We start from the raw sequence: 25,404 nt of genomic DNA, 5'->3' as shown, positions 1-25,404 counted from the left end.
GAGTATATAATATATAATACATAATAATGTTTAATAACAAGAAAGTTCTTAGGGATTTAAATATGCCACTAAAATCAAAAATTTATTAGAAATACTCAAAAATAAAGCAAGAGACTTAAGAATTGTATGGGAAAAGCTAAAGATATAAAAGAGAAATATAAACAGAGAAATAATTGAGAATATTCAATATCTGATAAGCACAAGTCCCAGAAAGAAATAACAAGATAACATTAAGGATACAATTATTAAGAAAATAATAGTAGAGATGAAATAATCACATAGATGAAAAGATATGAATTGTTAGAATACATAAGTACATTGAATGTCCAGCAAAATGTATGAAAAAGATTATGACACTATTACAAAATTCAAGTCACCTAAAAGGAAGAAAAAATTCTAAAACTGAGAGGAAAAGAGGGAGGCATATATGAACACACACACATATATGTAGAGATATATATATAGAGAGAGAGAGAGAACAGAAAAGATCAAGAAGAAAACTTGCATAAGACTTCTTATTAAAAATTGTGAATCAATACATTAATGATTTTAAATTTCCAAGCAAGAATTTTATATCTGGCCAAATCATCAATCAACTATAAAGGAAGATTAAATGCATTTTCAGACTTGTAGAGATATGGAAAGTTTCTTTTTTCTGAACTCTCTTTTATGAAGCCACTTCAGGATATACTGTGGCAAAGGGAAGGAATAAAAAAGAAAGAAGGAGATAAGGGATCTATTAAACAATGGACTCAACCAGAAGAGGTAGGAAGACAAGATGACAGTTTTGTACAGACTTACAGATCATTGAATCCAGATAGAATCAGAAAGATCAAGGGCTTCAGGTAGGAAATATGAGAAGCTGAATTATTGATTGAGATTTTGAAAATATGGTAAAGCCAACTGAAGGAGTTTAAGATGATGAATCTTCTTTCTCTCTGGTTATCAGTTTTTAAAAAAAGAAAATATATATATTAAATGATGAATCTATCTTGATCTTGATCTTAGGAACATTTCCGTTTTCAATGTCACAGGAAGTACAACATCAGATCCAAAGAACAGACAGATAGTCCTTATCACTAAGTAATATGACTCTGCAATAAGCTATATTTTGAGAAAGAGGGAATCAGTCCTTGAAAACTAGAAATTCTCCTGTCACTCACATGTAGGCCATGATTTTCTCCTGTTGAGCAAAACCAATACATAGAATACTAACATCAGAAAAGACCATAGTGACCTTGAGGGAGCAAGACCAAAATAAAATTACTTCATGCTTGAACAGAGACAAAAGCAAGAACATTGTCCAAACAAACGTCAAAAAAGACAAAAAAAAAAACTTTCCTTTGTTAATATAAGCAAATGTTGCTTCTTTACCAATTACAGCTTTAATTTCACTTTATTCTTCCCACCTTCTAAATAAAATTCATTAAGATACCCAATCATGGAACTGCCCCCATTTTCTGAAAGCATCCAATCCAGAGCTAACCTATACTTCCTTGAACCCTCCCCAAAATCACTTAATACAAGCCCAAATCCTATAACACCTTTGAAAGATAAACCCAATTTTGTTCTGACACAGTGTATTATTGGTACTTTTTGGATACAGGGCACTCATAATTTATATAGTCATTAAAAGAAAAATTTTGATATTTATTTTCAGGTTCTAAAACATCTATAGACAAGACAAGGAATTCTTAGCTATGCTTATAAAGAAGATGTAAAGCTATGGTTTTAGAAATATAAAATGTAAAAGTAGATATTCAATTGAGAGAGGTTGGAAAGTGTAAGAGAAAAACAGATGTAAAAGGAAGAATAAGAATGCTATTCCTTTTTTCATACAAAAAATCAAATGAAACTGTTATTAATGGAACAATAAATGAAGGTTTCAGTTTTACCAGAAAAGTGTCTGAAAAGAGTGATATACCTATATGTGAAATATGGATGATTGAAGTTGTTTTAAATGTGCTGGGTACTCAGCAATTATAACAGGAAATTAATTGTCTAAATTTTATGAAAAAGTTACTGTATTAGTTTTCTAGGGCTGCCATAACAAATACCATAGACTGGGTATTAGAACTTAAACAACAGAAATTTGTTTCCTCAAAGTTCTGGAGGCTAGAACTTCAAGATCAAGGTGTTGGCAGGATTAGTTTTATTTGGAGACTTCTCTCCTTGGTTTGTAGATGGCTATCTTCTTTCAGTGTCTTCACATGATCACCTGTCTGTGGGTGCACATGTCTGGTGTCTCTCTACATTTTAACCTCCTCATCTCATAAGGACACCAGTCATACTGAATTAAGACCTGTCCTAATGACCCATTTTCATGTGATCACCTCTTTAAAGGGCCTATCTGTAAATACAGTCACATTCTGAGGTAGTGGGGGTTAGGGCTTCAACATACGAATTTGAGGGGTGGGGAAGTGAGACACAGTTCAGCCCCTAAAAGTTACAAACATATTCCTTGATGATAAGAAAGTAAATATACATCCAGGTGTGGTGGCTCACACCTGTAATCCTAGCACTCTGGGAGGCCAAAGAAGGAGGATCACTTGAGGTCAGGAGTTCAAGAACAGCCTGAGCAAGAACAAGACCGACCTCGTCTCTACTAAAAATAGAAAAAAAATAGCCAGGTGTGGTGGTGCGTGCCTGTGGTCCCAGCTACTGGGGAGGCTGAGGCAGGAGTTCGAGGTTCCTGTGAACTAGACCAACACCACAGCACTCTAGCCTACACAACAGAGTGAGACTCTGTCTCAAAAAGAAAAAAAAGACAGTAAATATAAGAAGAGCTAAACAAAACAAAACAAAAAAGGTTTAAAATTGCTTGCCAATGGATAAAATTAAAAAACAGACAATACCAGGTGTTGACAAAAATGTGAGGAAACTTGTACATCCAGACACTGGCGATAGCAGTTTAAAGTAGTACAACCACTTTGAAAGACTACTGAGAAATGTCTACTAAAAGTGAACATGCACTTAGTCAGCAAGGAGTGATTACACTCCTAGGTATATACCCAACAAAACTGATATACAGATTTGCCAAAGGACGCATACAATATCACACCACAGCAAATCATGGAAAAAAGATACATACAATAATGTTTATAGCAGTATTATTCATAACAACCAAACTTTGCCGCAACCCAAATATTCATCTAAAGATGGATAATAAATTGTGGCATATTTATATGTCAAATATACTATACAGCAATGAGAATGAAAGGATTAAACTTAAAAGGAGCATTATGTTTTAAAAAAAAATAGCCAGATGTGGTGCTTTCCTGTAGTCCTAGCTACTTGGGAGGCTGAGGCTGGAGGATTGCTTGAGCCTAGGAGTTCGAGGTTACAGTGAGTGATGATCACACCACTGCACTCCAGCCTGAACAACGGAGAGACACCCTCTCAAAAAAAAAAAAAAAAGTGTATCAATAAAAATCAGGGCTGGAAAAAAAGAGTAGATAGAAGATTGCTGCATTTTTACATGTTTTCTCACATATTTGATGGTATCATAGGTATGTATTCCTTCAGAAACAATTAAAATAAAGAAAGTGACACAAAACATTTTTATTTTCATAATTTAGCATCAAATACACTGAGAGGGTGATGAAACAGAATGGGTAGAATACATAGAAAATAAAATGAATATTTGATTTTATTAAGACAGTTCATTATAACAAACACTAACAAAAAGAGTTTAAAATCTCAGGAAAATCAACAGCATGCACGGATTCAGAAGGGCTCTATGTAAATGAATACAATGAAGTAAAACTGAAATTTGCAAAATTGGACAACATAAAGTTCAACAGACAAATCCATTGAAAAGGGAAATCAAAGCTAAACCTGAAGGTGAACTTTGTCTCCATGACACTCTCAAATTCTATATCTGGATAAGTTAGGGATGAATGGCAGAAAACATCGCATCCTAATCAGATCTCTAATTGAATCCAAAGCTATTCCGGAAGGTAGCAGCCTTCCCCATTTCTTCACCAGAGCCCTGGGGCCACAGGTTAGGGATTATCGGCTTCAGGAATTTAAATTCACCAGTCCCAGAGTCTCCCGTCAGACACACCTCATACTGGTAGCTCTGGGACAGGGTCCCCGTGCCGCTGACGTCCACCAGGTGGCCAGGAAAATGGCCCTCAGGCACCGAGCGGCGACCCCCCGAGGCCGCCCTGTCCCTCCTGCACAGCCGCACCGCCACGAACAGCAGCACCGAGAAGAGGAAGAGCGAGGACACAGAGGCCAAGGCGATGACCAAGTAGACGGTGAGCGAGTCGGCCTGGGCCTGGTCCGGGGCCGCTTCCGGGAGCGGCAGGTAGGGCTGGGAGAAGCCATCCACCAGGAGCACGTGCAGCGTGACGGTGGCAGACAGCGGAGGCTCGCCATTGTCCTTCACCAGCACCACCAGCCTGTGCTTGGCCGCGTCGCGCTCGCTCAGCGGCCTGGCGGTGCGCACCTCGCCATTGTGCGCCCACACGCCGAACAGCCCGGGCTCCGTGGCCTTGAGCAGCTGGAACGACAGCCAGGCGTTCTGGCCCGAGTCTCCGTCCACCGCCACCACCTTGGTCACCAGGTAGCCGGCCTCTGCCGCCCTGGGCACCAGCTCGGTGCAGGGCGCAGAGCCGTTCTGCAGCGGGTACAGCACGAAGGGCGAGTTGTCGTTGTCGTCCACCACCACCACGCGCACCAGCGCCTCGCTGCTCAGCGCAGGGGAGCCTCGGTCTGTGGCGCCCACGCGGAACTCGAACGCCTGCAGGGCCTCGTAGTCCAGCGACCTGAGGGCGAACAGGTGCCCGTTGTCCGCGTTGATGGAGACCAGGGAGGCGAGGGGCAGGTGTGGGTCCTGGGGCGACAGCAGTGAGTAGGTGACCTGGGCGTTGGTGCCTGAGTCTCTGTCTGTGGCGCTGACGCTGCCTATGTGCAGGGCGGGGCTGTTGTTCTCGCGCACGAACAGGGTGTAGGAGGTTTGAGTGAAGGCAGGGGCGTTGTCATTGACGTCAGAGACCAGCACTGTTATGCTGTGCTCTGTTTTCAACCTGGGAGTCCCCAGATCAGTGACCGTGATGGTGATGTTGTACTCAGCTCGGCTCTCTCTGTCCAATGGCCTCTGTGTCACTAGAGTGTAAAAGTTCTTGAATGTGGGTTTCAAGAGGAAAGGGAGATCATCGTGGATGGAGCAAATCATTTTTCCATTGTCCCCGGAATCTGGATCAGAAACACTGAAAACCGCAACTACAGTTTCCGGGGAGTTTTCTGGAGTGGAGCTGGTGAGCGTCGACATGGTTAGTTCCGGGGCGTTGTCATTCACATCCACCACCTCTATAGCTACAGTGCATTTTCCTGAAAGTCCTCCGCCGTCTGTGGCTACAATTTCCACATTATAATATCGAGTTGTCTCGAAATCCAATGCCCTTTTCAGACGAATTTCTCCTGTTATTTCGTCTATTACGAATGGTTGAGTAACTTCATTGCCTTGGACTAGAGCATAGGCTACATTCCCATAGGCTCCTGCATCTAGATCTCGGGCGGAGACAGTGAGAACTAAGGAGTTAAGTGGACTGTTCTCAGGGACCTGTATCTCATAGAGCGACTGCGAAAACTCAGGGGCATTGTCATTATTGTCCAAGACGACAATGAGTACTGTGATAGTCCCGGACCTGGGCGGAGCCCCACCATCCAGCGCCGCGAGGGTTAAACTGAACTCAGCCTGCTCCTCTCGGTCCAGTGCTTTGTCCAACACCAGCTCTGGGTATTTGCTGCCATCTCCACGATTATGAGTAACAACATGAAAGTGGAAGTTGGGGCTAATTGTGTAGTTCTGAACAGAGTTGCTACCTATGTCTAAGTCCTGAGCTATTTTCGAAGGAAACACAGTCCCTGGCTGGACATTCTCTGGGATTTTTAGGAGCATTTCCCTCTCTAGGAACTCTGGGGAATGGTCATTTATATCTCTGAGCTGCAAATCAACTTGAAAAAACTGCACGGGGTTTTCCAGTAATAGTTGGAAATGCAATATACAGGGTTCTGTCGCCCCGCACAGCACCTCCCGGTCTAGTTTTTCATATAGAAGTAAATTGCCAGTCTTTATATCGAGATGCAAGAGCTGTTTGTTTCCTTTGTAATGGATTTGCGCGCCCCGGGTCGCCAATTCCCCCACCCCAAGCCCCAGGTCTTTTGCCAGATTGGCCACAAAGAAGCCCCTTTCTGTTTCTTCTGCTATGGAATACCTAATTGCCTCAGAGCCAGCCTCCCACAAAAGCAAGAGTATAGCAAGAAAGATAACTTGCCTTTTCTGTGGCGTTTTGGCTAGCGCAGTCTCCATTGTTCAGACCCGGTCCAGAAGGTGCAGTTTCTTCAATTCAGTATAAATCCACTCAGATGATTTGGTTAAATAACCTCAAATTCGATCTTTCTCACTGATTTGCATTAGAACGATGCCTTCTCTGAAGATCTCTCCCCTAGATCTTACTTAAAATGCTTCCTTCTTTTAAGGAAGCATTCAGAGTTCGGATTCCCAGCTTAATGGCGTCTGGGTTACCGGCAGAGCCCACTATTCACACTCTTAGCCTGCAGCACCACCAGGCGTCCTTATTTACTATTACATATAGTATTTGACATTTCATTCCAACCCTGATGTGTGCCCATATCCTTTCAAGTCATAGAAGCACTCCCAATTGTATCTCCAGCTCTTAACTTTTGGAAGTTCTAAATAAACGTTTACTGAGTTAATTTTCAGTGTAAGAAGAATACTTTTGAGAACAAACTAAAGTGATATCTTAGTCTTCTCCTTAAAAGTACTTTTTGAGTACACGGAGAAACTTTCTTTAGTGGCTTTCTTATTTGATTTCATTCAAGAAATAAATAATAATGGATATCTACAAAATCTAAAATTTCACTGTGGTTAAAGAGCATACTCTGAGTAATTACAATTCTTTTTTAAAATTTGAGGCTTGTTTTATGACCCTAAATATGAACATTTTTAATATATTCCATATGCATGTAAAAAGAATGTATATGCTCCAGTATGGTATGTATGTCAATTTATTTAATATTCAAATATAATGTTCATGTTGTTCAGATCATCAATATTCTGTGAGTGTGTGTGTGTGTGTGTGCGTATTTTGTCTTCTTATTCTATCAGGAATTGAGAGAGTTGTATTAAGTCTTCCAGTATGATTGTGGTTTGTCTATTTCCTATTTGTGTCCTATAGTTATCTTGTGAGGATATAGTTAGTCTTAAAACTAACATATTTCTTGTATATTTACCTCCCTACTATTAAGAAGTATCTCTATCTCTCATAATGTATCTTTCCTTAAGTCTCTTTTGTTTTAATATGAGTATAGCCACACTAGGTTTATTTTGGCTAGTGTTTGTATTACTATCTACCTTATTCCATTTTTTAAACTTTCAAAAATCTTTCTGTGCTATCACACACACACACATACATACACACATTTATTTGATAGCACAGAGTTGAGTTTTTCTTAAATATAGCCTGACAATTTTGGTCGTTTAATCTGATTATTTAATACAATTATAACTAATGTAATATCTGATGCCTTTCCATTTTACTTACTGACTAATTATTTTTCTGTTTGTCCCTAAAGTTTCCTTCTTCTTTTGGATTATTCACATATTTGTTTTTTATTTTTCAATTAGGTTTTTAGTTATTATGGTGGTTATCCAAGAAATTATAGCATACATCTTTGATCTACAAGAATCTAATACAAATTATTAATTTTACTACTTCCATGATAATGCTTAGAACCTTAGAATTCTTTAACTCTATTCATACCTCTGTCTCTTACACTAATGTTGTTATAAACTTAAATTTTGCATCTAATTTAAATCCTTTAAGAAACTATGATTGTTGCTTTGTATAATCAATATTCAACCGACATTCATGTATATTTACCCTTCTTGTTGCTGTTCTTTTCTTTCTGCAATTCTGTGATTTCTTTTGGACTGTTTTCTCTTTGCCTAATGAATTTCACTAAAAGTATTTCTTTTAGTGCACAAGTAACTGTGGTTAATTCTCTCAGCTTCTGTCTGAAAACCTCATTCATTATTAGAGTATATATTTGCTGGTAATAGAATTGTAGGGTAGTAATAATTTTCTTTTAGAACTTTAGAGACATATTCCTTTGTCTTTTGGTTTCATGACTTCTGGTGAAAAGTCAACTCTTCATTTTACTGATGCTCCTTTAAAAGTAATGTGTCTTTTTTTTTTTTTTTTTTTTTTTGAGACAGAGTCTCGCTTTGTTGCCCGGGCTAGAGTGAGTGCCATGGCATCAGCCTAGCTCACAGCAACCTCAAACTCATGGGCTTAAGCGATCCTACTGCCTCAGCCTCCTGAGTAGCTGGGACTACAGGCATGTGCCACCATGCCCGGCTAATTTTTTCTATATAGATTTTTAGCTGTCCAAATCATTTCTTTCTATTTTTGGTAGAGACGGGATCTCACTCTTGCTCAGGCTGGTCTCGAACTCCTGACCTCGAGCGATCCACCCGCCTCGGCCTCCCAGAGTGCTAGGATTACAGGTGTGAGCCACCGCGCCCGGCCGCATTTTTTTAATGTGGTTGCTTTTAAGGTTTTCTCTTTGACTTTGGTCTTGAGCAACTTTCCTATGATATGCCTAGGTGTTCTTTGTTTTTTTATTTATCCAGATTGGGTTTCACTGAGTATCTTGAAAGGTTAAGGATTTTCACGAGTTTTGGAATATTTGTGGTCATTATCTCTTCAATTATTGTTTATTCCTCATTCTTATTCTCTCTTTTCCTTCTAGGATTACAATAATATGTATGTTAGAGGGCTTTTTAATGTCCCACATGTCATTAATGTTATTTTCTGTATTTTCCATCATTTTTTACTCTGTGCTTCTATTTGGATATTTATATTGCCCTGTCTTGGATCCACTAATCTTGTATTCCTTTATGTCTATGACATTAAACCATTAAAATGGTTTTAATTTTAGATATTATACCTTTTTAGTTCCAGAATTAATTTCCACTTTTAAATTTCAATTCTCTAGTGAAATGATCTTTTTCTATTTTCTCCATTGTTCTTTATTTTTACGTATTAGTCATACTTATTTTAACATCATTGTCAGTTAATTCTAATATCTGGATCATCTGTGGGTCATCTATGTTGTCTGTTTTTTCTCTTGGCTTTCTTCATGTCATCCAGTTTTTGGTGTGTGTATGTGGCTACTGATTTTGGTTTTTTACTGAATTTTATTGAATGCTGAATATGCAAAAAGCTGTCCAGAATCAAGATATTATCTTCCTCCTGAAAGTGTTCACCTTTTCCTCTGTTAGCTTGATAGAGTCCTGCCTAATCAAATCACCTTAATCCAAACAGGCACTGTGCCTAGTCAAGGCTCTTTGCAGTCCTAATAAGCACTGGCCCTTCAGAACTTCAGTTGAGAACTTTGATATATTCTCCACAGCCCCTTGTTTGTTCTCAGACTTAGCAAATTTTCTTTGGGTAAAACTGACTATAGGAGTCAGTTCTCATCCTCCTCAGAATTTTCCTCTCAGGAATATGCCTTCTCAGGAATCTTAACCTATTCAGTTATTATCATATCATCTGCTTTTCATTACTTCAAGCAGATAGTTTTTAAATTTTAATCCATTTTTATGGTTGTTTTCAGCTGCTAGGTAATCCGTCTAACCTGGGAGCATAATACCTCCAAATATAAGCATAACTTTTAAACTAACACTATTGAAAATATATTTTGCAGCTTTTGATAGTAAAGGAAGAGGGGTTTTAAAATAATATGGGCTACATTGTCTTCAGTAGAATTTCTTCACCCAAAACAGCATGTATTAAAACTCACTATATGCTGTGCCTAAAAACAATAGCAAAGGAATTGTAAAAGATGCACATACAACAGATGAATTTGAGAAAATACCTGTTGAAATGGGTGTTATTACCAAGATATTTGGCCTCTATTTTTGTTCTATAACAGCAGCACTGGCCTATTTTCACAAGGTATGGATGCTGTGAAAGTTATTTAGATCATGTTTACTACTAAATTCCAATAATTGAATTTTAAAATGTTGATCTATTCTACACGAGTCTGATGGTAGCCCAAGCTGGTAAGGAATGACCCATGCTTTATGAATACATACAAGGATGATGTGGAGTCTGGGTATTTATTTGGCCAGTCTCATTTGGGTAATTATACAAATTAGACTTTCCTTGCATAAACAATAAAAGAAAATTTGGATTTTTATGATATTGAAATATATAGCCAAAAACTTTAATAAGATTTTTTTACTTGTCATCATACATAAAAGCTATTTCATTTAAATAGCTAATAATAAATAGAGAAATCATGAAAGTTGAGTACCATATTTATGTCTTATATATTTGTGTTTAATTCTGTTCTTACTTTTATCTCTTCCTCACTTCAATTTTTATATTGAATGAAGGCTAAAAACTAAGTGTCAAGAGTAACTTAAACAGTCAGTAATTTTCTTTTTTTTATTTCATTATATCCTTAGAAAAAAAGAGTAATTCAGGGAAAAGTGAAAGTACTTAAACTCCAGTAAAATGAAAGTTGAAATTTAAAAGTTCATGTTAGATTATAAAACAAGCTCTTCAATTGCTCAAATTCTGCTAAAAGGTAAATTGAATTGTCTTATAGTTACATCCATATAACTTTGTCTAGTTTACTTGGCTTATTGAACACATCATAAAACAATTATAATTGAGATAAATTCATTACTGTTCCAGTCTATTCAGGGACAAAATAATACTCATTTTATACAAATCCAACTTTGGCATAATTTAAAAATTAAATTAACTTAAAATAACTGAAGGTTACATTAAAGAACAAAACAGAAGATAATTAAACATCAAAAAGAAATCATTATTTCTTTTTGTATAGACTGTCCACATCTGCAAAGTAATGTAAGGTAAAAAAAAAAATTGAGATCAACTGATAATCGGACTTAAACAGAATAGCCAAGATTCAGAAGAAATTTCCTGACTCTTTGGAAAGATGAGGAGAAGCTGCAGGAAAACCAAAGGAAATACACATATTAAACCACACTTGGATTTCTATTAGTAAAGCAAAAGAAAGGACAAGAAGACCTATGATGCTCTTGAGCGTCCTGAATTTTTCAGAGGCTTATTCCAGTTCTAAGTTTTTTAAAATGATAATATCAAGCAGTGATCTAACAGTTTAGCAAAAGGTATGGCAAGTTATATGAGATTTTTCTCTTTAATTATTATTTATAAATGAGAATGTTTAAAAATTTTTAAATATCAGTATTTATGAAACACGATGTACTAGGTAAATAGCAAGCAAATAAAATAATCTCTAGCATATATGGTTCTCACAACAGGAAAAGGGTTGGAATTTTAGTGTATTAGTATTTTAATGAAGTGTATGTTTATATATAATTTGGGAAAAACAAGCATGCTAAGTTTTATGCTCATGGCTATTAAAGGAGCTTAACCTGGTTATAGTCAACCAGAAAGGCCAAAGTAACTGTAAGGAATTTCAGACAGTTTGGCCTTGTGAAGATTAAATTATGTGATAAAGACAGGCACCACAAATACATAGGGATTCAAGCTTTCATAAATGCTTTAAAGCATTTCATTAAGAAGACGTAACTTAAGAAATTCACTAAAATAAAATTTCTTCTTTATACTAATTGAGTAATTTATAGATATGGAAACATTAATCACCAAGAGAAGATCAAATAGAAAAATAGCATTCAACATCTAGTATGATTTAAAATGCTAAGTGCAATTAATACCAATAAAAGAGAACAAATTCAGTGCTATTGGGGACATGACTAAGTTTGGAATAGTTGTATGAATATTTAGATAACAATACAAGTTCTTAAAAGTAAGGCATTGCAATGGGAAGTTTCACAAAATTAATGAGAGGTTCACTGGACTACATACAACACTTAACTGAATACAAAACTATTCCTGTGCTTGGAGTTTTCCTTAACATCTTCCCCAGTGTCCTGAACCAAGAGGTTAGGGAATATTGGCTTCAGGAATTTAAACTCACCAGTCCCAGAGTCTCCCGTCAGACACACCTCATACTGGTAGCTCTGGGATAGGGTCCCCGTGCCGCTGACATCCACCAGATGGCCAGGAAAGTGGCCCTCAGGCACTGAGCAGCGACCCCCCGAGGCCGCCCTGTCTCTCCTGCACAGCCGCACCGCCACGAACAGCAGCACCGAGAAGAGGAAGAGCGAGGACACAGAGGCCAAGGCGATGACCAAGTAGACGGTGAGCGAGTCGGCCTGGGCCTGGTCCGGGGCCGCTTCCGGGAGCGGCAGGTAGGGCTGGGAGAAGCCATCCACCAGGAGCACGTGCAGCGTGACGGTGGCAGACAGCGGAGGCTCGCCATTGTCCTTCACCAGCACCACCAGCCTGTGCTTGGCCGCGTCGCGCTCGCTCAGCGGCCTGGCGGTGCGCACCTCGCCATTGTGCGCCCACACGCTGAACAGCCCGGGCTCCGTGGCCTTGAGCAGCTGGAACGACAGCCAGGCGTTCTGGCCCGAGTCGCCGTCCACCGCCACCACCTTGGTCACCAGGTAGCCGGCCTCTGCCGCCCTGGGCACCAGCTCGGTGCAGGGCCCAGAGCCGTTCTGCAGCGGGTACAGCACGAAGGGCGAGTTGTCGTTGTCGTCCACCACCACCACGCGCACCAGCGCCTCGCTGCTCAGCGCAGGGGAGCCTCGGTCTGTGGCGCCCACGCGGAACTCGAACGCCTGCAGGGCCTCGTAGTCCAGCGACCTGAGGGCGAACAGGTGCCCGTTGTCTGTGTTGATGGAGACCAGGGAGGCGAGGGGCAGGTGTGGGTCCTGGTGTGGCAGCAGTGAGTAGGTGACCTGGGCGTTGGTGCCTGAGTCTCTGTCTGTGGCGCTGACGCTGCCTATGTGCAGGGCGGGGCTGCTGTTCTCAGGGACAAGTAGTGTGTAAGAGGTTTGAGTGAAGGCCGGGGCGTTGTCATTGACGTCGGAGACCAGCACGGTTATGCTGTGCTCTGTTTTCAGCCTGGGTGACCCCAAGTCAGTGACGGTGATGGTGATGTTGTACTCAGCTCGGCTCTCTCTATCCAACGGTCTCTCTGTTACCAGAGTATAAAAATTCTTGAAAATTGGCTTTAGAATGAATGGCAAATTATCTGGAATAGAGCAAATCATCTTTCCGTTGTCTCCAGAATCTTTATCTCGAATTCGGAAGATAGAGACTACAGTCTCAGGAGCATTTTCTGGGATGGAGCTGGTGAGGGAAGATATGCTAAGTTCAGGGGCATTATCATTCACATCCACCACCTCTATGACTACTGTGCCTTTCCCAGATAGGCCTCCTCCATCTGTGGCCTCAATTTCCACATGGTAAGATTTAATTTTTTCGAAATCCAATTTCTTTTTTAGTCGGATTTCTCCTGTGACTGCATTTATTGAGAAAGTTTGTTTAATTTCATCTGATGCTTGGAACAAGCCATAGGAAACACTCCCGAAGTTTCCAGCATCCACATCCCTAGCTGTGACCCTAAGAACTGGGGAATCTATGGGGCTGTTTTCCAGGACCTGCACCTCATATGGGGTGTGCACAAACTCAGGAGCATTGTCATTGACATCCATGATCAAGATTTGAACCATGACTGTCCCAGACCTAGGTGGTGACCCGCCATCCAGCGCCATGAGGGTTAAGCTGAACTCAGGCTGCTCCTCTCGGTCCAGAGCTTTGTCCTGCACCAAATCTGGGTATTTCTTGCCCTCACTATGATTTCGAGTGAGGATGTGAAAATGAGAATTGGGGCTGATTGTGTATTTTTGAAGACCATTGCTACCCACATCCAAATCCTGAGCTAATACCAATGGAAACAGAGTCCCTGGCTGGCTGTTTTCTGGTATTTTCAAGAGCACTTCCTCATCAGGGAATACTGGAGAGTGGTCATTTATGTCCTGGATTGATAATTCTCCTTGAAAAAACTGCACTGGCATTTCCAGGAGCACTTGGAAATGCAGTACACACGGCTCTGTAGGGCCACATAGCTCCTCCCGGTCTAGTTTCTCCTTCAGAAGCAAATCTCCTGTCTGACGATCCAGCTGCAAAGGCTGCTTGTCATCGTCAGACACCACCCGGGCCGACCGGGCGGCCAGTTCCCCAGTTTGCAGGCCCAGATCCTTGGTTAGGTGGGCTACAAAGGAGCCACTCTCGGTTTCCTCAGGCACAGAATAACGAATAGGCTCGGAGCGAACTTGAGAAAAGAACACTATCAAAATAAACGCCAACACTTGCCTGTTTGGATGAATTCTCTCTAGCTTCTCCATGTTGGAATCTGGGTTTTTACATCCAATCCCTTCAGTGATCACAGAAAGACTTGAGACATTCAATTCCAATTTCTTGCTTGGAAGAATCGGCACAAAGTTGCTTTTAACCTTAAATTCGGTTAGCACATCGCTGCCCAAACCCCTTGGTAACCCTGTACTGCTTGCAAATCTTCTTTCGTGTGTTTTTGATTGCGTCTCGCAACACAAAAGAATACGCGAGCTTAATAGGGTTCTTTATTCACAATCTTAGCTTGCAGCGCCACCCTGTGTCTAGATTGAGAAATTAATGTTTTCTAGTCAAAGCGCATTTTGTAAATTTCCAAATGAAAGCCATTTTTAGGTGTATAGAATTTTTACAAATTGTGTTATTATATTAGATTGTATAATTTACAAGGTTATTCCACTACAGTGCATAAACCAGGATAATCCTGAGCACAAAGCAAGAAGGTATCTCTGTCTCCCCACACTCTCATCCGTAGGGAGAACTCCTTTTCCCCTTTGCATAATCTAACCAGGGCAGATCAGTTCTTATAAAATTTCAATTCAATTCGTAATAGTCATATCTGTTTATTTCCTACAATGTGAGAACTTTATGATGATGCAAAAGTTTAAGACGTTCTGTACCACATGGTTTAAAGGGGGACTATTTTTCAAATGATAAGTTGGTTCTATTTTCCTACACTGGTGTGCAAATAGTAATATAGTTAAATAAAAAGGTGCCTTGCTTTGTACTAAGTCATTTACAGTGTGAACTCACACTAAATCTAGAAATAAGACAAATAGTATCGGAATCAGAGATTTGCAGAACTAAAGATCAAGTGAAAGGGGGTTTTTACAGATAACGAAACTGAAGCTCAGAGGATGATAGGACTTGATTGTTCTACTTGGCTACTATCAGGATAATGTCAAGACAAAATCAAGTGAGTAAAAATCTTAGAATTTTGTCAAGATAAAGGCTTTAAACTGTATTTATTTAATAGATAGATGTAATGTGTATTTTATAATGAGTTTGCCTGTTATCACACTCACCCTTTGTATCTCAGGTATCATATTATTTGACCAGCTGATTTTGGAGAACACAAGAATCACTGATTTAAAACATTTTAATCTATCAGCAAAGGGTTCCTTAGGCCGTGTCTGCTTGTATATAGTGAAAGGGAGAGACTTGTATAAAATGGTTTCCAGCACAGTGTGTAGTTGTGTAGCACAGTGTGTAGTGTACTGTATCAGGATGACACAGTAAGAAAGGACTGGCATCACTGGGACAGAGTTAACCAGTTTACTGGTTACAATTAATATATTGAATGGAGTACCACTTATCTTGCCACACATAAGATTTCCTTCCCTTAAATATCTTGTTATTTCACTTAATTATCTAATTCATTTAATTATTTATAATTTACAATTCATGTTTAATGAATTATTTTAAAAGGATGACAATAAGATTCTGATAGTGATAGAAAGTATTAATAAAATTTATTTTTGAAAGAAGAATGGATTATAGCAGTCATTCCATAAATACCAGTTGAATCAATAAATTAATTCACTCAAATGATGTTTTTATCTATGTAGGCAGATTATTGTCAGATCACACATTCAGTCATGAACATGTCTAAAACTGAATTCAGAATTCTGAGAAATGAGAATATAATATATGGTAAGCACTATTTAATTAAATTTACTTTGATTCTATTTCCATTAATTCCTGTAAGAGCTATATCAATGGCAGTAACAATAATATTAATATCTTAGAATTTTCTTTCACATTTAAAGTAAATCAGAGGAGGTACAATATGCATCAACATTGAACGAATTGGAAAAATAATAAAAAATGTATACTGAAAAGAATAAAAAGAATGAATATTATTTTAGACAAAAATGGAAAACAAATCTGGGCAAGACAAAGAGAAAATTGTTTGTAATATAGTAACCATGTTCTAGTTAGATTCAAGTTAAAGAGTTCAGGACAAAATTCAGACTATACTTTTTAACTTATTCTTACATGTTGAAATAGAAAAAGTATTGAGAATCAGCTCTTTTGAGTTCCTTTTGCAGTTCAAAAGCAAATGCAATCTAAATAATATTAACATATATATGACAATATATGCCAGATATTATTCTAAGAATTTTACATATATTAACTCATTTCATCCCCCAAACAACTCTATGCAGTGGACACTCTTATTAGCTGCATTTTATGGATGAAGAAATTGAGACATCGAGAGTTTAAATAATCTGTCCAAAGTCCCACACCATGTGAAAGGCAGAGCCAGAATTTGAACTATTTACAGTGTGACCCCAGAAGCCATTCTCTTATATGCCTGTTTAGAACTGGAGAGCTGAACAATTATTTACATAATTTGGAGCCAAGCTTTAGCCTTGCCTTGGGTACATCGATATAATAGATTAAATATATTTGTATTCAAGTTTTTGTTCATCCGTTTGCTCATTTATTTATTTGTTTGTTTGAGGCAGGGTCTCACTCTTTTGCCCAGGCCAGGGTTCAATGAGCTATGATGACACCTCTGCAACCTCATACTCCTCAAGCAATCTTCCTGCCTCTGCCTGCCAAGTAACTGAGACTACAGGCAAGCGCCACCACACCCAGCCCAACTTTTTAGTTTTTATTAGAACCTTTAAAATGCTCTCCCTTTACAGATGGTTACTAGCAGAGAGAGACGCTTATACAACTGAGAAACTGGAAAGAAAACTAATACCCAATGTTTGATCATTAATCAGGTGAAAAAATTAAGAGATTGGAATATGAAGAAACAAACTATATTTGCAGGTGACATCATTTTGCATATAGAAAATACTGAGGAATCCACAAAAAACTACTAAAATTAATAGATGAGTTCTCCTGCTACTGCTTTCTAATTTCATTCCATTTTAGTTGGAAAATATACTTTGCATGATTTTAACCCTTTTAAATTTATTGAGACTTGCTTTATGGCCAAACATATAGTCTTGCCTGGAGAATGATCCATATGGACTTGAGAAGAATGTGTATCCTGCTGTTGTTGAGTGGAATGCTCTCTCTTAGGTACAGTTAGTTTATGATGTTATTCAAGTCTTCCTTTTTCTTGTTGATATTCTATTTTGTTGTTCTATTACTGAAAGTACTGACATTAAAGTCTTCAGTTATTATTGTTGAATTTATTTTTTCATTTTTGTAAGTTTTTATTTCATTTATTTTTGAGGCTGTATTGTTAGGTGCATTGTATGTTTAAAATTGTTCTATCTTCCAAATGGATTGGCCCTTTTATCATTGTAAAATTCCTCTCCTTCACTTTTTATTTTTAGTAACTTTTTGTTTGTTTTATTGTGTATTTTGCCTGATATTAATGTAGTCATTTCAGCTCTCTTTTGGTTACTGTCTACATGGTACACTTTTTTCCATCCTTTTAGTTTCAACTTCTTTGCATCTTTGAATCTAAAAGGTGTCTCTTGTAGTTGGATCATTTGTAAAAATCCATTCTGTCAATTTCTATTTTTTAATTGGAGTGGTATTCACATCTAATATAATTACTGATAAGGTAGATTTATATCTGCCATTTTTGCTTTGTTTTCCACATGTTTTATGTCTTTTTATTTTATTCCTCCACTATTGTCTTCTTTCATGTTAAAGAAATATTTTCTTGGGTACCATTTTAATTGCCTTACTATTTCTTTTAACTTTTTTAGTTCATTCTTTCTTTCTGTCTTTTTGGTTTTTTGACATGGTCTTGCTGTTTTGCCCAGGCTGGATTGCAGTGGCACAATCATAGCTCACTGCAACCTCAAACTCCTGGGCTCAAGCAATCCTCCCACCTCAGCCTCCTGAGTAGCTGGGACTACAGGCATGCACCACTATGCCTGGCTAAGTTTTAAAATTTGTTTTGTAGAGACAGAGTCTCACTATGTTTCTCAGGCTGGTCTTGAACACCTAGGCTCAAGCAATACTCCCAGCTTGGCCTCTCAAAGTGCTGGGATTACGAGCATGAGCCACTATGCCCAACTTAGTTATTTTCTTGATGGTTTCCCTGGTTATTAAAATTAATATCTTAAATTTAACAGTCTAGTTAAGATTAATATCAACTTAATTTGAAACTATATAGCTTTGTTCCTTCCTCCCTCCTTTGAACTGTATTGTCATGCAAATTACATCATTACAAATTATATGCCTATGTACATATATTTATAATTATTGTTTTATGCAGTCATCTTTTAAATCAAAAAGTTATAAACAAAAATACATTTATACTGTCTTTTTGTATATCTGTCTATGTAGTTACCTTTATGATGCTTTCATTTTTTCATGTAGATTAACTCTCTGGTGTCTTTTTTATTCAGTCAAAATGACTATGTTAGTATTTTTTGGTAAGACAAGTTTGAATGTCCTCCTAGGCCTGAAAACTGCTCTCTATACATTCCACACTGGAACACTTCCCTGGCTCTGACACTACCTGGAACTAAGGCAGCCAAATAAAGACAGGTCTTCATCAGAATTCTTTGCCTTTTGCCTGATCTTCATGGAAACTCAGCTAAGTATGAAAAGAAGAAAAAAATCTGACTAAAAGAGCCAGATTCAAACATCTCTATAAGGTACTTAAAGTGAAAGATAATAATATTTTCCTCTGATTATTAATGATTCACGCATTTGATGTTTGGTTACATAAAATGATGCCATTTTAATGTGGTTATATAATAATTATACTTTAAGATATGACTAAAGGCATATTGATCTTAAATTCGCTTTCTCTTTTGGGAATTTTCAAAATCTTTGAGAACTTCAGTTCTCTTTTTTCCTAGTTATTAATATACAATTCCTGGAAAGTTCTATCTCTCTGGATGAGAAAATACCTGTGAGAAGAAAATTAATTTTTTTCTAATAAATTTCTCTAATTAGGAACTAAATATTTTGTTACTTAAAATAAGTTTTTCTATTCACTCATAATGGTCATAAAATTTGACGTTTTTGTTGCTTCCAGATTTTGTTCTTAGTTGTAGTTAATTTAGATTTTCACAATGATATTGCTCTTTCCTTTTAGACCGTTTCATTCTTGTACATTTTCTTTTAATTACATTATAGGAGGTGTAATGCTGATATGGATGGACAATTTTTATCCCAATAAGACCATATATAATCCTAAATCATGTCAGGTTGAAATCTGAAGGAGTGAACAGGAAAAAAATATATACTTCCCTCCTGTATCACCATACAAAAGGCAAGTAGGTATTAATAATAAAGTGGGACTGGGTGGGACACTACTTTTATCATACAGCATTTAGAGGACATATTTCCATGTGCTTTCTTGAAATTAAAAAGAAATGGTCCTCCAGTTTACAACATTTAAATCTCAGAATGTACAAAACAAATTTTCATCCCGTCAGATGCCTTACTAAACAAAGTTTTTGTGTCAAGCTGAAATGAATAATCAGTTGTTTAAGATGGTGTAGGTTAAATTTTTTCCCTCAGTCATCAAGAAAGCACTTTAGGCAAACCTAAGAGTATTTTGCAGTATTACTCTATATTTTTTGTCTATTTTTGGCCAATACAAGCATATACAATATTGAAACATTAATTGCAAGTGTCAACATAGAAACTGAACTAAATGTATTACTTTCATTTGAGTACTATACTCCTAAAAAGATGGTACATTACTATATCTTAAAGAAAATACTTTCTTATCTATCCTCAAACTTCATTAGTTATAGAAAAAACTGCTTTAGGAATATTGTAAAGCACATTATATGAATATATTCAACAAGGTAAATTATAAAATTGGTGGTTTGGAACTCTACATTGCTGCAAAATATAGAATTTGAAATGAGTTACTTAAAATAAAAACTATTTGAAACCACCATTAAAAGGTAATGAATTTATTTTTGCTTCCTTATTAGAAAAAGAAAATGAGCCATTAAGACTGAGTTGGTAAACCAGGAAGCAGAAGAAAAAAGAAAAATATGCATGAATTAGCAAACTAACTACATAGAAAGGAGAATCAATATATAAACAAAATGTTCTATCAACTAAAGTTTCTTGATTAAAGAAGAAAACATTCATGGCCAAAAAACTACTTTTTGATTCTTCTGTTAATGAAACCTAAGCTATTCCGGGAATTGGAATTTAGCTCCAGTACTGCTACATGCCTTGAACTAGACCAAAAGAGACACCTCCAGACAAAGCAGTAAAAAAGGACTTTCCACAAATTAACTGAGCTAGACTCAGTAGGCCCTTATTAACACTTAACTGAATTAAAAGCTACTCCTGACACTAGAGTTTGCCTCATTAACCCTCTCCGCACCCTGAGCAAGGAAATTGGGGATAATTGGCCTCAGGAACTTAAACTCCCTGGTCCCTGAGCCTCCAGTTAGACACACCTCATACTGGTAGCTCTGGGACAGGGTCCCCGTGCCGCTGACGTCCACCAGATGGCCAGGAAAGTGGCCCTCAGGCACCGAGCGGCGACCCCCCGAGGCCGCCCTGTCCCTCCTGCACAGCCGCACCGCCACGAACAGCAGCACCGAGAAGAGGAAGAGCGAGGACACAGAGGCCAAGGCGATGACCAAGTAGACGGTGAGCGAGTCGGCCTGGGCCTGGTCCGGGGCCGCTTCTGGGAGCGGCAGGTAGGGCTGGGAGAAGCCATCCACCAGGAGCACGTGCAGCGTGACGGTGGCAGACAGCGGAGGCTCGCCATTGTCCTTCACCAGCACCACCAGCCTGTGCTTGGCCGCGTCGCGCTCGCTCAGCGGCCTGGCGGTGCGCACCTCGCCATTGTGCGCCCACACGCTGAACAGCCCGGGCTCCGTGGCCTTGAGCAGCTGGAACGACAGCCAGGCGTTCTGGCCCGAGTCGCCGTCCACCGCCACCACCTTGGTCACCAGGTAGCCGGCCTCTGCCGCCCTGGGCACCAGCTCGGTGCAGGGCGCAGAGCCGTTCTGCAGTGGGTACAGCACGAAGGGCGAGTTGTCGTTGTCGTCCACCACCACCACGCGCACCAGCGCCTCGCTGCTCAGCGCAGGGGAGCCTCGGTCTGTGGCGCCCACGCGGAACTCAAACGCCTGCAGGGCCTCGTAGTCCAGCGACCTGAGGGCGAACAGGTGCCCGTTGTCCGCGTTGATGGAGACCAGGGAGGCGAGGGGCAGGTGCGGGTCCTGGGGCGGCAGCAGTGAGTAGGTGACCTGGGCGTTGGTGCCTGAGTCTCTGTCTGTGGCGCTGATGCTGCCTATGTGCAGGGCGGGGCTGTTGTTCTCGCGCACGAACAGTGTGTAAGAGGTTTGAGTGAAGGCAGGGGCGTTGTCATTGACGTCAGAGACCAGTATGGTCATGCTGTGCTCTGTCTTCAGCCTCGGTGTCCTCAAGTCTGTGACGGTGATGGTGATGTTATACTCGGCTTGACTTTCTCTGTCCAGCGCTCCTTCTGACACCAGGGTGTAAAAATTCTCTACAGATGGTTTCAGGAGGAAAGGAAGATTGTTCTCGATGGAACACATCACTCTTCCATTGTCTCCAGAGTCTAGGTCCGAAACACTGAAAACAGCCACTACAGTCTCTTCTGAGTTCTCGGGTATAGGGCTGTTAACTGATGACAAACTCAGTTCTGGTGGGTTGTCGTTTACATCAGCCACCTGAACTAGGACTGTAGATTTTCCCGAAAGGCCTCCACCATCCTTGGCCTCTATGTCGACTTCGTAGGTACTAATCGCTTCAAAATTCAAATATTTGACTAGTTGTATATCTCCAGTAATTGGATTTAGTTGAAAAGTTTTGCGAATTTCTTCAGAAGCATGAAAAAATGCATATGATATTGTCCCAAAATTTCCTGTATCTAAATCAGAAGCTGAGACAGTGACAATGACAGAGTTAAGTGGGCTGTTCTCTAGAATTTGAACCTCGTAGAGCGACTGTGCAAATTCTGGGGCGTTGTCGTTTATATCTAAGACCAGGATGTGGATCTGGACTGTCGCGGACCGTGGTGGAGAGCCGCCATCCAGCGCCACGAGTGTTAAGCTGAGCTCCGGCTGCTCCTCTCGATCCAGCGCTTTGTCCAGCACTAGTTCTGGGTACTTCTTTCAGTCCCTACGACTGCGTGTGAGTACGTGGAAATGGGAATTAGGAGCAATAGTGTAGTTCTGGAGACTGTTTCTTCCCACATCCAAGTCCTCAGCATTTCCCAAAGGAATTACTGTTCCTGGAGGAGTGCTTTCTAGGATTTTCAGCTGCATTTCATTTTCAAAGAATACTGGAGAATGGTCATTTACATCTATGATCTGCAACTCTTTTGTAACAAACTGCAAAGGGTTTTGCAGTAATATCTGAAAATGCAGTATACATGGTTCTGTGGGGCCGCATAGCTCCTCGCGGTCCAATTTCTCATTCAGGAGCAAATCACCTGTCTGATGATTGAGCTGAAAATGCTGTTTGTTTCCTTTGGACACAACTTGGGTCCCCCTCGAGGCCAGTTCCTCTACCCTCAGCCCCAGGTCCTTTGCCAGGTTGGCAATTAAAAAGCCCCTCTCTTTTTCCTCAGCCACAGAATAGCGTCTCGATTCGGACACAGCCAGAGACCTACCCAGAAAAATAAAGAGAAGCAGGACTTGCCTTTGTCTGAGAAAGCGGTCCCCTCCGGCTTCCATTGCACTTTCTGCCGTGTTCTTTCAGGGAATGTCGCCCAGTCGAACCTCAGACAGTGCTGGGAAACACAACTTTTGTAGAAGGCCTAGCGAACAATCCTTCCCAGAGGCTCAGATTTGCTTGCTTAAAAAGCTGCCGGAGCTCCCAACCCCTGGTTTACCACAATGGATCCGTGCGCCACGGAGTACGCACGCCTGTGGTTTAATTCGCCTTCTTAGTCAATAGCGCCACCATGCGTTCACTCACAGTTTCAAAATCTTCGAGAAGGTGTGTTTTTATTTTTGTTTTTTGTTTTATTGCTTATTCCCCTTATTAAACCCAGTTGATGCTACTGAAGGAGTTTCTCCTGTCATATGAGTTAAATAAATGCAACCCAGGGAAATGAAACTCGCTTTTATCTAAAAGAAGTGATTGTTCCTGGTAGAGTCCTCATTTACATGATTTGGGGGAAATGTACACATACTAGGCTACTCCTCCCCTTCTATAATTATTACACACAAATTTTAAAGGATTTTGCTCTAAATGATAACATGCTTTACTGTTCTATTTGTGTTTTTCTTCATTTTCTAAATTTTTTAAAATGTACGTGAGTTGCATTTATAGCCAGAAAAATACTATGAAAAGACAATCTCGTGCAAGGTGATAAAAAAAAAATGGCTCATATCAGAGAGTAGATCCGGAGAGCTACAAATGCCTAATTTCTTCCATATTTTCACACTCAAGGAACACTTTAGAGTACATTTCTTCTTATTATTTCACAGTAAGTTTACAATTATTTGTTTTATTCGTATTAACTTATTTCCACAATTATTGAGTTTGTAGAAGTTAGGCATACAGTGGTAACAAGACAATGTCTATATATCTTATACTGTTTTCCACCTAATGAGGTGAACAGTCTTTAAACACATGTTCAAACAGTGTGAAAAGGCTCTATAGGAAACATACTGAGTGCCCTAAAAGTATCCAATACGGGACCTAACTTAATAGGGAGGGGCTAAGAAAGTTTCCCCAAAGATTCACCATTTAATCTGGAACATGAAATGTGAGAAGTGTGCCAGGCTAACACTGTAGAATATGTGAAGGCGCTGGGACAGTAAAGCATCTATTTGAGATAATGAAGAAGGACAGTGTACCAAAAAACTTAGTGTCTCAAACTTAAGTGGAAAGGGAAGGCTAGAAAGGTAAACCCAGGTCAAATAATGGGTGCCTGGATTTTATTCTAAGAACAAAAGGAAGCCATTGGAAGCTTGTAGGCAGAGAAAGGAAACAATGCAAATATCAAGTGCTCAGTCTAGCCTCTTTTGTACTTCTACACAGTTATCAGGAATGTTACATGCTGGCTCATCTATTTACTCTTAATATTGGTGATACTAAAAATAACAGCATTCTACTTCTACATCTTTACATAATCTTATTTGATTATAACTGCAAGCTAGTGAAATAGCTATCATTTGGAGTGGAGGGACAGAAATTATGTGACTTACCCAAAATTCTACAGGTAATAAGTTGGTTGACCAGAGACTTTTGATACCAAGATAGTGCTCTACACCCCTGCTAATCTCAAAAATGAGACCTTTAAAATTCATATTATAATTTTAATAGTATAGCTTATTCAAATATACATAAAATGATATAAAAATATAAAGATAGGCTCAATAACATTAAGAATTAAAATTTGTTTTAATGTGTGGATCAGAAAATAAACTTGAAGCAATGAAGAAAGTTGGATGAATCATTTAGGAAACTATAGAAGAAAATTTAAATTATAAAACTGAAACCCACAATTTCCCTATCTGTATTCCTTAAGCCAGTGGATAGGAGTGGAGACTCAAATTCAGGAGTAAGAGAAAAAGGAAAAATATGTTGAAAGAGACACCAGAGACTATTTGAATAATGGTGACAAATTCAATTAATAACAAAAATTATAATTCATTGTGCACCGGAGTATTTAATTGCATCAAAATTTTGTCCTTTAAGTATTTTAGTGTATTTAAATGTTAACATATCATAGGTGAAATAAAGACTATTCTTTCTTTCAATCAGTCATCCAAAAATTTTATTAAGAACCTACAATATTTCAATGACAATGCAAATCATGCAATAAATGAGGGAACTATTGAGAAATATAGCTCAAGCACCTTTAAAAATGTATTGAAAGGTCTAGGGAACTGAAGAGGGGAAAATAGAAGTAGTCAGTGCAAAAAAATAGCATGAGTAGAGCTAGCTACTCCCTACCCCCTGCTTGTTTCTAATTGAATTCTAAATGCTCTAGAAACATTTAAAGACTGTAACACTTTTGAAGTTTCTAAAAGTTGGTCGAGGACAAAGACATCTATTCCCTCATATTTTTGGATTTTAATACAGTTCTCAGAGTTCGTAGAAGGTTATTCATAATTAAAGCAGATTTTTTAAAGGACTGGAATAAGCCCAGGGCTTCTTAAAAAACTATTGAAATAGAAAGCATGATGAATCA

General features: G+C 39.0%; 3 protein-coding genes across 3 annotated transcripts; all 3 read right to left on the bottom strand.

Moving 5' to 3' along the window:
- Positions 1-3,631: 3,631 nt before the first annotated feature.
- On the bottom strand, positions 3,632-6,543 carry PCDHB5 (protocadherin beta 5). The gene has a single exon (XM_045551021.1). The coding sequence runs from the start codon at positions 6,317-6,319 to the stop codon at positions 3,932-3,934; it is 2,388 nt and encodes a 795-aa protein (XP_045406977.1). The 5' UTR covers positions 6,320-6,543; the 3' UTR covers positions 3,632-3,931.
- A 4,164-nt stretch (positions 6,544-10,707) lies between these two features.
- Positions 10,708-14,495, bottom strand: PCDHB4 (protocadherin beta 4). The gene has a single exon (XM_045551020.1). It carries the CDS (start codon positions 14,312-14,314, stop codon positions 11,927-11,929), a length of 2,388 nt encoding a protein of 795 aa, XP_045406976.1. The 5' UTR covers positions 14,315-14,495; the 3' UTR covers positions 10,708-11,926.
- Positions 14,496-20,542: 6,047 nt separating this feature from the next.
- LOC123637878 (protocadherin beta-3-like) lies at positions 20,543-22,933 on the bottom strand. Its single transcript, XM_045551019.1, is given in 1 exon segment — positions 20,543-22,933. A coding segment is annotated over 1 exon segment (2,391 nt).
- Positions 22,934-25,404: the final 2,471 nt, after the last annotated feature.

This window comes from Lemur catta, chromosome 5 (genome assembly GCF_020740605.2).
Source record: "Lemur catta isolate mLemCat1 chromosome 5, mLemCat1.pri, whole genome shotgun sequence".
In the NCBI taxonomy this organism is placed as follows: Eukaryota; Metazoa; Chordata; class Mammalia; order Primates; family Lemuridae; genus Lemur; species Lemur catta.
The sequence above is the reverse complement of the archived record's forward strand: the minus strand, read 5'-3'. Positions and strand labels throughout refer to the sequence as shown.

Bases quoted from the DNA above. Each gene is read 5' to 3' on its own strand.
- PCDHB4 (XM_045551020.1), bottom strand. From the start codon at position 14,314: ATGGAGAAGCTAGAGAGAATTCATCCAAACAGGCAAGTGTTGGCGTTT.
- PCDHB5 (XM_045551021.1), bottom strand. From the start codon at position 6,319: ATGGAGACTGCGCTAGCCAAAACGCCACAGAAAAGGCAAGTTATCTTT.